Here is a 16,886-nt window from a genome sequence, read left to right on the forward strand (position 1 = left end):
AGCTGTGAGATGGAAGGAGAGCACTTTAATTTGTGAACCACAATCATTATGTTGCTTTCCCCTCATCCACCAAGTTGATGCCTACAATTTTGTAAATGTCGGGAAATGAACTAGCGAGGCTACCCTTAGTACCAGGACAGAATTCTGTTTGGAGGGTGCTAGGTCCAACAGTTACTTTCTGATTAAATGAAAAGAAACCTTCATTGCTACACATGTTGTAAAGAAGACAGAACTGGAATGAAGGGGTCTCCTGTACTGTAATTGCTTGGTGCACTACATGTGATCCCATGTTTGCCAATAGCATAGCCAAAAGCTCATGAGTCCTCTTTATTATTTCCTGGCTGTCTCATAAAATGGCACTATCCAGCAAAATATTATTTAGTAGCAAAATATATTTTAATTGAAAAATCATTTTAAGTAACTGAATAAAAATGTGTGCCAGGAACTTTCCCAACAGACAGCAGAGTATGTACATTCTGTGAGGGTGGAGCAGCATCTATTTAATATAATTTTTGTATAGAAAATACAGGCATATTTAAAAATGGCAACATGTAAGAAAGTATGTCACAAGGAATAACAAAATATATCACAGAATTAAAAAGTAAACCCAAAATAACACGTTTACTAAACAAAACGAGACCCAGCACCATGTTGGACTTTCTTTGCGTTAAGTTCCAGGATGCCCAGGTGCTACCGGAGAGAGATGATCCTGCTTTTGGGAGAGCCAGTTGGGTGTGCAGTGGTTAAAACCCAGTCCTCCTTTTCCTGGAAGAAAAAAACAAGTAGATTCCAGAGAAAAGAACTAAAGACGGAACAGCTCTTTTGGCGCTGATTAAAATAGGATTGAAAGTCTCAGATACTGGGGCATTATCTGTGATGTTTTTGTAGGGATGGGGTCATTCCGTGAAAGAAGGAAGGGGCGTGGAGAACAGGTGCTAATTTATGAAAAGATCTAAGCAGCAGTGGAACCTGAGTTTTAGTCTTGATTGTGTCACTAGTTTCCTGTCTTAACAATCCTCCCATATGTAAAATGAGGGGTTTGTACCTCATGAACCTAAAGGTGTCTTAAAGCACAATTTATGGTTTTTAGTTATAGCATTTGTTTAGGATCAATTTTCTGATGGTGCACACAGAGGTCAAAGGAAACACAATTTCTTTCGTAAGGATTGAACTACCTGGAAACAAGGCCATGTCAGACTTATTTATCAGTAGAGAAGGTCACAGGTTGAGGGATGTAACAGATACCACAAGGTATTTCTGTACCAGCTGATACTTTAGCTAGGAAATTGCTCCATCTGTCAGCAAACATTTATTGAGCAACTATTGTTTCTGAAAGACAGAGAGTTTTGCTCTGTCACCCAGGCTAGAGTGCAGTGTTGTCATCATAGTTCACTGCAACCTCAAACTCCTGGGCAAAAATGATCCTCTTGCCTCAGCCTCCTGAGTAGCTGGGACTACAGGCGCGCCACAATGCCCAGCTAATTTTTCTATTTAGAGATGGGATCTTGTTCTTGTTCAGTCTGGTCTCAAATTCCTGACCTCAAGAGATCCTCCTGCCTTGGCCTCCTGTGTGCTAGGATTACAGGGGTGAGCCACTGCGCCAAACCGACCATCTATTTTTATGCCTGTATGGGGTACTAGGCATACAATCAAGACACTCAATCTCATGGGAGAGAAGGAAAAAATTATTTGGAAACATTTATTGTTTTGACTTCTCAGAAAAGCTACCCCTCCCATTTTAGGGAATTATAATCCACTTTCCTTTCTTTTGGGAATTGCCAGCCTCCCCTCCCCTTTACCCAGGGTTTTGACAAAATTACCCTTCATGTCAGTACAGCATAACCCAACCTGGGACCACAGATCACTGATTCATGCTGGGTCCTTGAGTTAATCTGGACAAATGAGAGTCCTTTTCCTGGACTGTAAAACTGGGACACTGTACGGTGGCATGTAACATGTCAGGGATGTAAGTTCTGTCCTTCCCTTCCATGTGAACTGAACAGCAGAGATCTCCACTCTGCAGCCCAAGAAAGGATGGAGCAGACCCTGGAGAGAGGAGGTGAGATGGGAGGGGGATCCACTCAGGTGGCTTTCAAGTCCCTGGCTCTAGTCCTTCTGAAGCTCAGCAACTCCCTGTCTTTGGGCTCCACACCAGGTCCCTTCCTTGTGGTAACAAATTCCTTTCTTTAATTAAGCTAGTTAGAGTTTTAACAAGATCGTCCTAATGAATATGAGTTTTCTAGAAGAATCTTTCACAGTATAAAGAAGAGGAGCTAGCTGCCTGGGTTGCTAGTTAACCTTCCCTTGAATGTGGGATACACTTCTCAGCTTAGTTTCCCATAATTTCTCTTGGATTCCTATATCAAACTTATACATAAAAATCTAGATTCTGTTTTCTTTATTAATAAACAATATTTTTGTATAAGCTAATAACTACCCTTCCTTTGATCAAGGAAGAGCTCCAATGGAAATATTTTAATGTGGGGAAACTATGCAAACTCTAAGTTTCTTTTTTTGCCTTATCTGTAAAATGAAGGTATTGAAATATGAAGCCTGAAATTATAAGAAAGTTATCAATACTTTCTGTTCTTTTTGAGTCACTGTTTTGTTGTCTTCTTTTTATTCTCTCTCATATTCTTAAATTCTTTAAACTCTGCTCTCAGGTGAAACTATCATCTTTATATTGGCAGCTTCTCAATATATTTGTCTATTTCGAATTTCTTTTTAGAGTTCAGTTTATTTTTTTTCTTTTTGCAGAGATGGCATGTGCTTGAGATAATGTGAAGACATTTATTGGCATAAGATTTTTTTGTTAATTAAGTTTTTACTTTAACAACTTGTTTGTTTTTGGAAGTTGACTTTGACATTCTGATCAAAACAACATTACAGGAAATGAAAAAATAAGGTTGTTTTTAGTTAACTGAATTCCCCACTTAAAAATATAAATATGGAAATAGCCATTTGTTTTTAATGCTTTCTATAAGATAGGGGTAAGTATACAAAATACAAACTTAAGTGATACAATACAGTAATGTATATTGAAAGTCTTCAAACAGAGCCAATAATATTCCAACATTGCAATATTCATGAGGACAATGTTTGAATACTGAAAATATTTTATCTATGATATTGCATAATATGTCTGATATATCCCAAGGTTTAAAAAGATGTAATAGATATTTTAACTATTTTCTCTTTGACTTATTTTTGGGATAAACTTTTTAAACTATGATATTTGTCTGAAATGAGAAACCAATTAACAGAACATGTTTTTACAGAAATTTTCTTTTAGTCAATTAAATATTGTATGTATGAACACTAAAAATATGAAACAAAAATATTTGACTTTAAAAATAAACATTTCATGTGAATTTTAATACTATTCTTTCTGGTAATCAAGAACTCAAATATCTATTAGGCCATTTTCAATGAAATCGATTAAATTTATTATTTATTTCACATCTTTGTATGTGAAGGATACAATCTTCTCTTCAAGAAGATGATTTAATTATGTATTTATTTAATTCTTTTTTTCTTTTGCTTTTTAATTGCAAAAAATAATATGGAATGCTTCATGAATTTGTGTGTTGTCCTTGAGCAAGGTCATACTACTGTTCCCTATATAGTTCCAGTTTCAGTGTATGTGCCGCTGAAGAGAGCACAAGACAGTTTATTTTTGAGATATCATTGTTTTATTTGTCGGTCCTGAACTAATATTTCTTAGCTTGGGCTTCAGTTCACATTTAGAGAGTATCTCAAAATGGATATTATTGGATATAAAATGCCTACACTCAAATTAGATAGATTCCTCCTGGCTCTTGAGACAACTTACCTTGAATTTTGGAGTCTTTATGTGATAGGTAGACATTAGTTTTTGATTGTCTTACCTGGAACAGTCATGTCCCGTCCAAGCCGAAAGACAATGGCATCGGTTTGGTCTTATACATTTTCCGCCATTTAAGCAGGGAGATTGGCAAACAGCTGGGATGAAAAATTCATGCATTTATTTAATTAACACTTAGCAATTCTGAAGATGACCATAAAAGCACACAGAATTGAGATTTGCCTCTACTTCCTGCTGCAGCCACCACGTGCCTCATGCACTGTTTGCATCATTCATTTCTGCCACTCTGCTTGACCTCACATCCCTATGTGGCACCACTTCCCTTTTTCCTTCCAGGCTAGTTAATTTTCACATTGAAGTCCTAGGTTAAGTCTTACCTGTGTACTGAAACCTTTGCTCATCACTCCAAGTCCACTGATTTTTCTCTTCTTTAATCTTTTTTATTTATCCAAACAGTCTGGAACTTTTACTGTTTCGAACTATAAATTTTTCATATGCTCAATTAGACTGCAAATTTCTTGAGGAGGCTAGCGCTGAACTCTATGACTGATTGAGTGACTAAGTCAGGCATCAACTGTTGCGATAATAAATTAGGCATATGGATTGTCTAAAATAACAGATGATTCAACAGCCCTTTTGTGTTTAGCTAAGAGACACATTTTGTGGCTTTTATCGACTTTAATTGGAATTACAGAACCTCGGCTAGGATTAAAAATTAGACACAGATGAAACCCTGAGAGGACACTTAAAGATTTACTACTATTTAGGCATCTTTCTCACAAATCCACAGTCTCATAACCAAACTCTTCATCTGCATGAATCTATTTGTTAAAACACCTGAGGATGCTCAAAATTGATGAAGACCTAACACCAGCAAGTTTAACATATCAAAGAGAAAGAAGAAGTCTCTGTAGGAAAAAAAAAATGTCTATTGGGGGAAAGCTGGAAAAAAGAACCATTTCAGTCTCATTATAGCACAGAAAGGTAGGCCCTTTCCTGGATGCAAAACTCATCTTTGCTGAGATATAAATAAATGTTATTCATTCATAATGAATCATTCATTCAAAAAATATGGGGAAAATGCCTAATAAGCAAGTACCAGGCACTTGATAAGCACAGGTTCTCATCAAGAGAGAGACTAGAAGCAAAATACCAGAGTTCACCCTTGAGGAGCTCTCTTGGTAAGTTTAGAGTAAGAGCTGGCCAGCTTAATACACTTATTTGCAATTTAATAAGAAAAGAAATTAAGAAACAAAGCAGGATTAAAACCAGCAAGAATAAAATCCAATAATCTAAAACCAACTCCACATAGTTTCAGCTTGCTGATAAAAGAAAACATTACTCCTCCTTGGGAGCATGTTGAGTTAGTGGTGCCTGATGGTGCTAACAAACTAGTCATTATTTTTACTCTCCTTTCTAAAGGCTCAACATATTCCTCTTTCCCTATAACTTCAGGGCCCCCAGTGTTCCATTCTGGGCCACCTTCTTCTTCCATTCTGGGCCAGATGCCTTCTTCTGCATGGTCTCATTTTTTCCCTCTATGAGTGTTTTTCAATGGTGACTTACAAATCTCCATCTTCAATCTAGATGCATCTTATGGGAACCTAAACTACCACCCAACTGCCTATTAGACCATTGCCTTGTATGTTTCTCAGACTCCTGGAACTTGGCACGCCCATACTCAACCTCTTATTTCTACCCTCAACCCTGCTTCTCCCGGCTTCTCTATCTCAGTAAACGGCACCACCTTCCACTCCTGGGCCCAAACCGGAGACAGTAGTTTTGACTCTTCTTGTACTTTTACCCTCACAATAAATCTGTAAGCAAGTAGGATGGATCTACTTCCCTAACTTCTCTGGGATCCACCTGTTTTTAGTTTTCATTTCTGTATACTTCATTACTTCTTGCCAATTGTGCTTCTATAACCTCCCAACTAATCTATTATAAACCTTGCTTTTTGCCATTTTGCATACCACTGCCAAAATCAGTTTTCTAAAAGAAAATCTGATCACATGATTTTCCTGCTCAAAATAATTCAGTGGGCTTTCTGTTGCTCCCAAGATGTAATCCAGCACCTTGAACTTGGCACACAGTGTGTTTCCTGATTGGAAGCTGTCCATGGTTACAACCTCATGTCCAGCCACACCCCTACATTTCCTCTGTGGCTTTAATTAGTTTGCCCAACACACCTATGGCTTGAATGATCTTTTCCTGGTGACTCTTGCTCCTCCTCAGATTGTGTGCTTGTGAAGCTTTTCTGAACCCTGACACCTGGTTAGTTTACCCATCTTCACTGTTGTCATAACTCGTTTTATAGAATTGGCTTAGCCTCTACCTTCATATATCCTGGTTAGTTACTTAAAGGCCAACACTTCCCCTTTTCTAGACTGAGATTCTGGAGGGCGGGAGCTCCTGTTTTATATACGTGCTGAAGTAGCTGCTGCAAGATTTATAAGAAGATGACTATATGGCTTAATGACATTAAGGAGCTTATTCTAGTTAGAGAACTAAGGAGCTAAAAGAAATACTAATAAATCAGATCAATTTAGCTTTGAACTGCATGATTCTAACTAATTATGTAATGTCTATAGAAATGGAATGTTAGAAAATGGATTATGATGATCGAACAAGTTTAGAGATAAGGAGAAACTTAGGCAGGCCTAGGGGTTGGGTGAGGTTAGAAAGAGGTAGAGGAAGCAGGGAGATAATGAGCAAAAAAGAGATGGGGAGTAGGGAGGAGACGCTACTTGGGGGGTAATAAGGAAGCCACTGCTGCAAGGACAGCGTGTGGTTGGTAGGATGGGAAGTGAGTTGTGCTTCAGCTGTGCTGAAGCCAGCCTATGAAGCATCTTGGAAGTCAAAAGAATTCAGCCTGGACGTGCAGATGGGAAGGTCAACTGGTAGACTCTGGCCATGATCCAGAGTCTTTTACTGGCTGGTGACAGTGGGGTAGAGCAGGATGTGAAAGATATTGAGCCAGAAGGAACAAAGGGAATGATGATATTGTTAATCTTGGACGAAGGGGAGAGAGAGTCAAGAATAATTTATTCATCTGGAAAAATGGCACCACTTCCTGAAAGAGCAAGGTGCCTGGATAAAGGCAGGGCTGGTTTGCAGGTGAGTAGGAGAAATGTGGATAAATATCAAAGTTGATTTGTTATTAAAAAATACTATGTAGATTGCTCTAAGAGTCTCAAATAAAGCCCCCAATGTAACCTCCAGGAAATTTTTCCTTTTCCAAATTCATGGACAGCTCAGTTTTGGCTTTAGGTAGGGTGAATACACATCTGATTTTGCCTGTGATAGTGTCTTTCACTCCCATTTTCCTTGTTTACGTGGGAACAGTGCCCCTTTTACTCTCACCCAGCCTCAGGCTTATGACAAGCTCAGGTGTCAGCAAGCCTGTTCTACTGCACATTTTACCCCACTGAGCAGGTGGTGTAAACTTTGTTTATAGGAGGGATGGTGGAGTGTTAGAACTAATACTAAATAAATATAGCAAGTCCTATTCTTTTAACAGTTGCTTAATATTTTAGGACATTAAAAAGGTAAAAACTGGTCATTTTAAACTGCGTTATTTGACATTTACTGGAAAACCTATTATATTTGGGCACTATGCTAGGCACTGGGCATGTAAAGATAACAAAGAAACACCCTGGCCCTCCAGGGGGTGTATAATCTAGTGTGGGCAGGGACAGATAAATAATGAAGCCATTAAACAGATGTCCAAGCACAGCAGGCTAAATGCTGTATTTGAAGTAGACAAGTGTTGCTAAGAGGACATGTTTGCTCCTAATCAATTGACCACAGCTTGTTATTGCTGTCCATGACAAGAAACCACCTCCTTTATGTATTTATTTATAATCTTGCTTTTTTCTAAATGGTAACCATGAATTTAGTACTTTAGCTTTCTACAGATTAAAATAAATATTCTGAACCTCTGCATAATGTCTTCTCTACGTTCTGCAAAATAGAGAAGATGACATGAAGAAGGCAGACAATTGAGTCGATGTTGATGCTATTCTTCGGCACATGACCCTGAAAGGTATTTCTCAGGCAGAGATACAGTTCAGTGAGACACCATGCAAGGGACGATTTTGAGGATTTCTTGAGAACTGTGGGTACCCTGTTGTTTTGCTCCCACTTCTGAGTCTGGGTCACATTTGTCAACGTCCTCTGGGGCTTCATAGGGCCAAGCCCTCAAGAAACAAAGCATGGAAGGAAGCCTACCTGTGTGACAGCGGGACCCCGTCCAGCCAGGTGGGCAGTCACACTGATAAGGTGCCACGCAGCGGCCACCGTTCAGACAGGGAAGAATGCATATTGCTAAAAGGGAATTGAAAAGGATTTGATCAGAATACACATGCTCAGATAGGTTCTAGTGCTCAGAAAACATTTTCCAGGAGGAGTGAAACCTTGCATGCCCCACTAGATCATCTTCCCGTATGTGTTCTGCTCATTAATGAGTATCGCTGGGAAAACACAGTCGGGAAAGGAAGTCTGGATCCTTAGCCAGACATAATGACTCTAATGCCAAATGCACTTTTGGTGAGGACACAGTGTAATCAATGTCTGCTAAGTGCTTTGCTTTAGCTCTTCACAAAATAAGCAGAAGGATCTCCATTTATTATCGGTTCAAATTTCCATTACACATTATGTAAAGGGCTCTGGCTTGCTTTGAGGTTTACTTCTTTTCTTGACCTAAATGTGAGAATGGGAATCAGATGGGCTATACTGTAGCTAGTGTTTGTGACATTTCAGTAGTAATGGGACAACTCACCCTTTATTTCCTAGGAGCTGAGGCCTGATGGTGACTGAATGAGGCCACCCCTATGCCCTCCACAGTAATCATTCCTCTTTCTAGAAGTCACTGAACTCTTTAAAGAGGCATAATCTATTTAAAAGGCATGAGATTGCCTGTTGCCTTGCTCCTCCAAATCAGGTTCTCTAACCAATTGTCTCGGCATTGGCATTGATTAGGAATGTAGAATCTCAGGTCCCACTCGAATCTACTGATCTCCCAGATGGTTTGTGTGCATATCTTAAAGTTTGAGAATCCCTGGTTTAACACAGGAAGGCAGGCGTATGCTCAGCGAGCCAGGCTAGCAAGGCCAGCTAAACCAGGCCTGTCACTGGGGTACCCCAGAGTAAATGTTCTCTGAGCCTTTGGACTGTTGACAGTATAGCAGGTTAAGCCTGGGACCCTTAAATGAAAAGGGATGACTGGGGAGAAGTGGAAGGAAAAATGTGATTTATCTTCTTTTTTAATCACTATGATAATATTTGCTTTGGCGAGTTGTCAGCAGCCTAAATTTATTTCCATCATATGTTTTCCTTTATAGATTAAATGAACAAGTCACATTTGAGTCTCTTATGGAATGCCTGGCCTTTAGAAAGAACTGGTATTGGCCAGTAGCCATCACATTAATGACTCTTAAAGGTTTATATATACCACTCCCAATGAAACATGAAAACATTTTATCCTCATATAATTTTTAAGATATTGAAACAAAGTGCAGTTTAGATATTTAAAAAACATTTAAAACCACTTATTTATGCTCCCCTGGAAGTTTAGATTCAAACATATTTCTATGTGAATCAAAATTCTACATTAATTTATCAAGCATTGTATAGATAAATATAGGACTGCCAACCTTCCTTATTTTTTGAATTAGTATACTATTTTAATGACAAAGAGCGAATGGTGGGCTGCAAGTATTACCTGCAAAGTACAATGTTTTGCCATGCCATACATTTATGTCAACTGCAGCAATGGCTGGCATGATACATAGTAGACCTGAGATAGGAAAGAGGAAGGCTGGGAGACTTTAGAACAAGCTCTTTCCCAAGAAGACTCTTGCCAGGAGGCATATAAAGATGACTTTAGATGGATTTTGATAACTATATTTTCAATGTCACTAATATTCTAGATCTTCTGCAACTTATTGACACATTCAGAGCAGCCCTATATGCTCTGTCTGGTCTGCTATAAGGATTTAAGCAAATGAATTCCTCCCAACAGTAAAGCCAGTTCTTAGTAATGCCCCTAAGTTGGGAGCTTCCAGGCAAACTGTCCAGGACTCAAAGTAAGATTTGAGGATAGACTCACGTTCTTCACAGAGGCGCCCCATCCAGCCGTCTGGACAAGAGCAAGCATTTGGGCGTTGGCAGATGCCCCCATTCTGACATGGGAATCGACAGACAGCTGGAAAAGAAGCAGGATAGGTTGTAAATCTAGGGAATAACAGAAGGGTGGTAGCTAGAAAATAGGATTGCTCATTTACATTTTATAATACTTCCTTTCCTCAAGCTTCAAGGAAGAGAAAAAAAAATTGAATCTCAAGAGGAAATTTCAATATATGGAAAAGGGTACTTAGCATTTTATTGGCTGCTATCATTGCAGGTAGCTTTGTTGATGTATAACAGACAATCAAAGATTGTATATATTTAAGGTTTACAGCTTAATGTTTTGATATATGTATAAACTATGAAATAATCACCACACTGAAGATAATTACTGTATTCATCACCTCACATAGTTACCATTTCTTTTCCTCTCTCTCTCTCTCTCTCTCTCTTTTTATTTTTGTGGTGAGAACACTTAGATTTATCCTTTCAGCAAATTTCAAATATATAATACAGTAATGTTAACTATAGTCACATTGCTGCACATTAGAACTCCAGAAATTATTCATCCTGCACAACTGAAACGTTCACCCTTTGACTAACATCTCCCATCCCCTCCGCCCTCTGGGAATCACCGTTCTACTCTCTGCCTCTATGAGTTTGACTATTTCAGATCCCACATAACAGTGGGGTCAAGCAGCATTTATCTTTCTGTGCCTGGCTTATTTCACAAGGCATAATGTCCTCCAGGTTCATCCATGACACTGCAAATGGGAGGATGTTTCTTTTTTAAGGCTGAATAATATTCCGTTATAATATATATGTATACACACACACACACAACATTTTCTTTATCCATTTTCTATTGACAGACATGTAGGTGTTTCCATATCAAACACCCAACACTCATTTTACTTCAGACTTTAAGTGAAACCCAGGATATTCCTTGAGGATCCCCACCTCAGAGCCCTCTCAAGAGAAGGGGTGTACATTCTATTACATTGCATGTCTTGGTGCTACCATTACTCATGTCACCACCAGACAATTAACCCCTTTCTCTGCTTCTTTTGAGACTCATGCCATTTGTCCACTGACTTCCTTAATTCCCCCTGTCTCCACAAGTCATTAAAGACTTTAGTCTTTTCAACCCAAATCCCAATCTGAACACTGTCCATGTGGACAAGTCATCCAACAACTTGATTATTCTTTTAGTTCCTTGGTTATGTCTTGTGTACTAGCATAGTTCTCGACTTTCAGCAAATATTTGTAGAACGAGCTAAATAATTATTATGATTTATAAAAAATCATATTTTATTAGAAAAGATAAGTTTTAGAAGGACATACTAGGATGCCTCATTACCTCTTTCCATTTTGTAGAATTTCAAGCACAGAACCTAAGAGTTCTATATGCACACTTGCAAAACTCAAACCATAGAGTTAAGAAAAATGACACAGCTGTTAATAGAAAATTTAAAGCTAAGGAAAAAAAAGTAGCATGCATATTAATTGTTGACCCTACCAGACTTCCATACACATTTCTTTGCAGCTTCACTAAGAAATAACCATTCAAATATTTCCTTACCTCTGCAAATAGGAGGTGATGTCCATGTTCCATTTCCTAGGCAAACACTCCGTAGGGAACCCTCCAACATGTATCCACTATAACATGAGTAGGTGATCATGTCCCCATATTGATAATGTATGCCTCGAGCAATTGCATTTTCTACATGGGTGGGGGGACCACATGAAATTTCTACAGGAAAACAAAACAACAATGAAGCCTGTGCTACTAACCCAGACTCACAGTCTCATCTCTAAGACTGAATTAAAGAGCAAAGATAAAATACATACAGGAAACATTTTCACCTATATAATATCTGGAATGCTAGGAACGAAAAGAATAATCTACTGCTGTTTGGAAAAATTAGATGTCCAAGATAAAAGATTTTTTGTGTGTTCTGATTCAAATGATGAAGCTAAGGTATTTTAAACTCGAAGAAAGATGTCTCTAGGAAACCAAGAATGAGCTCTTGTATCTTGCCAAATAGGTGGTTGCAAGAGAACTTCAATATCAGGTGCTTATTAAGTTAGCAGAGAAAAAGCATGATGATTGTAGTTTACTGTTTCAGAGTAAAACCCATTAACTGCAGTACTGCATATTGCATTGAGACTGGTTTATTCATGCCTAGAACAGTGCCTGGTATGCAATGGGATCTTGATACATACTTGAAAAATGTCAATGAATGAATATTGTCGCTAGCCTATAGATACTCGATGTATACAACTTGATGAGGTTTATGAAATTCAAGTGTTCACATTAGTTTCCCTCTTTTCGATAATGTGAAGCAATGACTTTCTACTTTTGCAATCTGTCTTAGATTGAATGACAATCCTCTCCTTTGAAAGGGCTGTATATTTAAATAATTTTTTATAACTAATATTGCTTAGAGAATTTTTCAAGAAACCGTAAAATAACTAAAATTATTCTGGGATGGATCACATGGCAGCTCTGGGATTGGAGTCAGGATTCTAATCAGTATCTAGTTTGTGTAAGTCCAAACTTTGGATGAAGAGTCTTTATGAACTGGCTTCTAGAAGGTCACTTTGCTGTCATAATCCTATTAAAAACTCGTTAGAAGAGAATATCAATTTGTATGACCTTTCTAAATTTTCTTTCCCTAATAAAGTGGGCAATATATCTACTATGTATCAGAAACTAGAAAGAAATTAATGAAGAAAATGCTATCCTTTTGCTCAGACAAATAGGGGAAGACAAATGCTGCAAGACGACCTAAACTGATCTGCAGTAGAGGCAAGGATACCATACTGTAGAAACATTGATGTGAACTAATTATGCTTAGGATTGTCAGGATATGAACTGCAGTGAAAGTGGCATTTGGATTAGGCTATAAAGCTTGAGTGGATCAGAGGGAAAGAGCTTTCAGGATGTGGCAACAGCATGTGGAAAGATCATGGTGAGCTGATGGTTTATGGCAGTGGTTATCAAAGCATGGATTTTAGATCACTTATGTGAGGATCACCTGGAGTTCTTACTAAACATGCACATTTCTGGGGTTTTTGGCTTATGACTCTGCATCTCACGTACTCTCCCTGGGTGATTCTCAAGTACACTATTTTTTAATCACTGATTTATAGGAATAAATATTAAGACTAGGCGAAAAGAATGAGGAAGGTTGCTGCTCATGTGAAAGAAGGAGATTTTGTTCTAAGCGTAAGATTTCCTGTCTAACAAAATGCAAAAGATGATTGCAGATAACAATGCGGAAATGTCTCCTCTCCAAGGCAAACCCTCACCCTCTCAAGAACATTGAGGAATAATTAAGCATGTGTAGAAAGTGCATTTTTAGTAAGTGCACATCTCTCCTTGCTCTTTCTCCCAGTGGCTTGAGTGGTAAGTCTCAGGGAGCTAAGGTCAAGGTGAGGATAGATGGATAGACTAAAGCCACTTGACCTGCTTTCTTTCAGGCTAGTGGCTTAAACTATTAACAGATTAGAGGATCAAAGATAAACTTCCAGCCTACATATACTTCTTCCTGTTTCACTAGGTGTAGACTTCATAGGCATTTGGGACCCAAATCCCAGCTTAAAAGCATATAGTACACACTTACCTGGAGTAAAATCAACATTCTAATGCTGCAGTAGGCTGCTGGCTGAACGTTCATGGACTTGGGCTATTTTGTATCTCTTTCTATTAGGAGATACTGATAATATACACCAATTCATTTATTCTTCGAAACAAACCAGTTAATTTACCTATAATACCTATAAGACAGGTATTATTTGGGGCTATTAACAAATGACAGCCCTAAGACTCAGAGAAGTTAAGGCACTAGCATAAGTTTAGAGATAAAAATTTTGAGGATAGAATTCAAATCCAAGTCTTCTCTGATTCCAGCATCCTAACAGCCTTCACATGAATATTTCTTATTTCATTAATTGGAGTGCAAGTGTTCTGAAGAGGGGGACCATTGCTGGCATAATATATTCCCCTGCTATGCAGCTCAGTGCATTGCAGCTGGTTAAATTCAATGAATATTTTAATTGACTGCTATGGAAGGAGCTGCTTGGACAACAAAGGAGCCCAGAGGGCAGGATGGTGAGCAGGGGGATGTTTTAAATGGAAGTAGAAAGTGCGTGTTAACAGATGTTAAGAGTTATCACAAGGGAGCAAGAGATGCTGCCAGTCTGCCTGGGTGCAGCAACATGGTGCTAGCACAGTGGTTCTCACATTGTAATTTCTGGAACAGTAGTATTCTCATCATCAACCCCTGGGAATTTGTTAGAAATGCACATTCTCAGGCCTTGCTCCAGACCACTTAATCAGAAACTCGGAAGGTGACCCCAGCAATCTGTGTTTTGACAAGCTCTTTAGGTGGTTCCGATGCAGGTTCAAGTTGAGAACCACTGTGGCATAATCTTTGTTTTGCCAAGCCTATTTAAGGATAGCCTATTTAAGGAAAATTTGGGGACTTTCACAGTATGAAGAAAAATATGTATTTTAAATTTAATATCTTGTTCATTCTTAGAAGAGTACATTTTGAAAATCTGTTCAACGAACCCTGGTCAGGTAGGTTTTAGCTTAGTTCTGGACAGTTGTTTTTTTAATGTTTGGAAATCAAAGATTTTTTTTTTTTAATTTCAGATATTAATCCATAAGATGGTAACTATGATAGCACAGAGATCTAAATTATCTACAACTGCGCTACTTGATTGAAAATAACCTCACAAAGATGGGAATACATTTCACACTAATGGAATTCAATAGCCTCCACCTGTTGACTTACTTTCGCATTTGGCGCTTGTCTGCGTCCACGTCTCATCAGGGTTGCAGGTAATGATGCCTTGGCCCTGGAGCAGGAAGCCTTCCCTGCACTTGATAGACACATTCTGATCAACATAAAACTCCTTTTCAGACAGCAGAGCATTCTCAGGGATCACAAAAGGAACAGGGCATGGATTTGCTGTTAAAAAGGAAAGAAAATGCTTACTGAGAATTTGTTCTTTTGAAGGCAAAGTAGGAGTCCTATAGGAGATGGTTCTCAATGATGATAACATGAGGTTTAAAGACACAGAACTTCAAACATTAAACACAGACTTGTTTTGCACCCACATGAAATTATTTATAAAGATGCCATCAGATAAGATCAGAAAACATCAAGTTATTTCACCACTAAGGCGAGGTCCTAAAAATCTAAGATGGTAAATTATGTAGTTGTCTGAAATTATGGACCACAGATAATATTCCAGCACTGGGGAAACAAAAAACATGCCGGAACTCAAGGGGTATATTAAATATTCCCTTAATATTTGAAGAATATTAAGAAAGCAGAATAAATACTGCTCACTGTCACTTTATTTTCTTTTATTGAACATCCTCAGAAGGATGGAGTAAGAGAATCATCAGACATTCCTACATGAGTTGAATATGACTTTAGAGCCACACCACGATGAGCAGGATAACAGAACTGAAATTGTGGAGTTTGTAATTATTATTAATAAAGATGGATCCACTTTTTTATAGGTTTGAAGGAAATACAGTAAATGATGGTGCTACATTTGCTTAGTGCAAGTGAGTGATACATATCAACACATATTCCAGCAATTTTAGTTTTTCTGATTTTAAATGGATACAAAAGAAGTCTTTGAGTGAGGTAGGCTTCCACCGTTATTGCACCAGAGCTCTCTCAACTTAGCCTGTGCATATTATTTTCATTCAAGTGGTTATAACTAATTACCTTTATTTACTATATTTGTATATATTTTATTATATTAACATCACACTTGAATGTATTTTCTTTCCTCACTTATTTCCTATCCCCGGTAGAATTAATTATATATTTACGTCAATTTTTTTTTCATTAAGTTGCATTTTCTCTTAGTGCGTTGAACTTGTAATCATCCTGAGAATCTGATAAAAGTTACTTCTCAGATAGGACTTAGATAACACAAGTAGATTTTTAAAATACCCCATAGAATTCAGTCTTGTGAATTGTTTTCTCTGGGCCAATCTCCCTCATCAGTGGAGTTTCCTCTGTTTTAGATGAGAAACTAATCATGAAACCGAATCTGATGAAAACCCCTCCTAAAATCAACACACACGTTTGCAGAGAGGAACTGGGTGGCTCCAAGTTCCATTTTCTGTGCAGTGCGCCTGCGACAGCCCTTCCAGGCTGTATCCTCTGTTGCAGGAATATACCACGCTGGGGCCAGTGGTCGTGTTTTCAATGTCAGCCTTTCCGTTCACAAACTCAAGTGGAGCTTCACACCTGGTCTCTAGAAAGAATAAAAGCCTTGTATTAAATGCTTGTCTGAATCCTCTTTCCTTTTTTTTTTGCTACAGTTGCCAAAGGTATCTCCTTGCAGTTTATAAAAAGTTATAGCCTACTCACTAATGGGGAAAAATAGCATGCATAAATACTGGATTAATACATGCAGGTAATACTCCAGGTGTCTTTACGTATATTATTGTTATTATTATTTTGAGACAGAGTCTCACTTTGTTGCCCAGGCTAGAGTGAGTGCCATGACGTCAGCCTAGCTCACAGCAACCTCAAACTCCTGGGCTCAAGCAATCCTCCTGCCTCACCCTCCTGAGGACTACAGGCATGTATGACCATACCTGGCTAATTTTTTTTCTACATATATATTAGTTGGCCAATTAATTTCTTTCTATTTATAGTAGAGACTGGGTCTCGCTCTTGCTCAGGTTGGTTTTGAACTCCTGACCTCAAACGATCAGCCCACCTCAGCCTCCCAGAGAGCTAGGATTACAGGCGTGAGCCACCGTGCCCGGCCATGTCTTTACGTATATTATTAATAACGCTGGGGGGAGGGAGTATGGATAACCAGGTGGGTAAAATAAAAGAATCTCACTTTTAAAGTTGCCTCAAATGGC

At 38.4% G+C, this 16,886-nt stretch overlaps 2 protein-coding genes and 1 non-coding gene across 3 annotated transcripts in view; all 3 read right to left on the reverse strand.

The window, feature by feature from the left end:
- TXN (thioredoxin) overlaps positions 1-16,886 on the reverse strand; it is a 335,018-nt gene that overhangs the window by 95,118 nt on the left and 223,014 nt on the right. The window lies entirely within an intron of this gene.
- Positions 375-16,886, reverse strand: part of SVEP1 (sushi, von Willebrand factor type A, EGF and pentraxin domain containing 1) — a 172,632-nt gene continuing 156,120 nt past the window's right edge. The window contains exons 42-48 of the mRNA XM_012736740.3: positions 16,091-16,264; positions 14,776-14,952; positions 11,553-11,723; positions 9,954-10,049; positions 8,075-8,170; positions 3,888-3,981; positions 375-765 (exon numbers count right to left, since the gene is read on the reverse strand). Coding sequence (XP_012592194.2) covers positions 744-765; positions 3,888-3,981; positions 8,075-8,170; positions 9,954-10,049; positions 11,553-11,723; positions 14,776-14,952; positions 16,091-16,264 — 830 coding nt within the window. The 3' untranslated portion in view covers positions 375-743. The remainder of the gene's footprint in view (positions 766-3,887; positions 3,982-8,074; positions 8,171-9,953; positions 10,050-11,552; positions 11,724-14,775; positions 14,953-16,090; positions 16,265-16,886) is intronic.
- LOC142874679 (U6 spliceosomal RNA) lies at positions 3,557-3,662 on the reverse strand. The gene has a single exon (XR_012922327.1). It is a non-coding gene; the product is annotated as a U6 spliceosomal RNA (small nuclear RNA).

Source organism: Microcebus murinus, chromosome 12, assembly GCF_040939455.1.
Source record: "Microcebus murinus isolate Inina chromosome 12, M.murinus_Inina_mat1.0, whole genome shotgun sequence".
NCBI lineage: Eukaryota > Metazoa > Chordata > Mammalia > Primates > Cheirogaleidae > Microcebus > Microcebus murinus.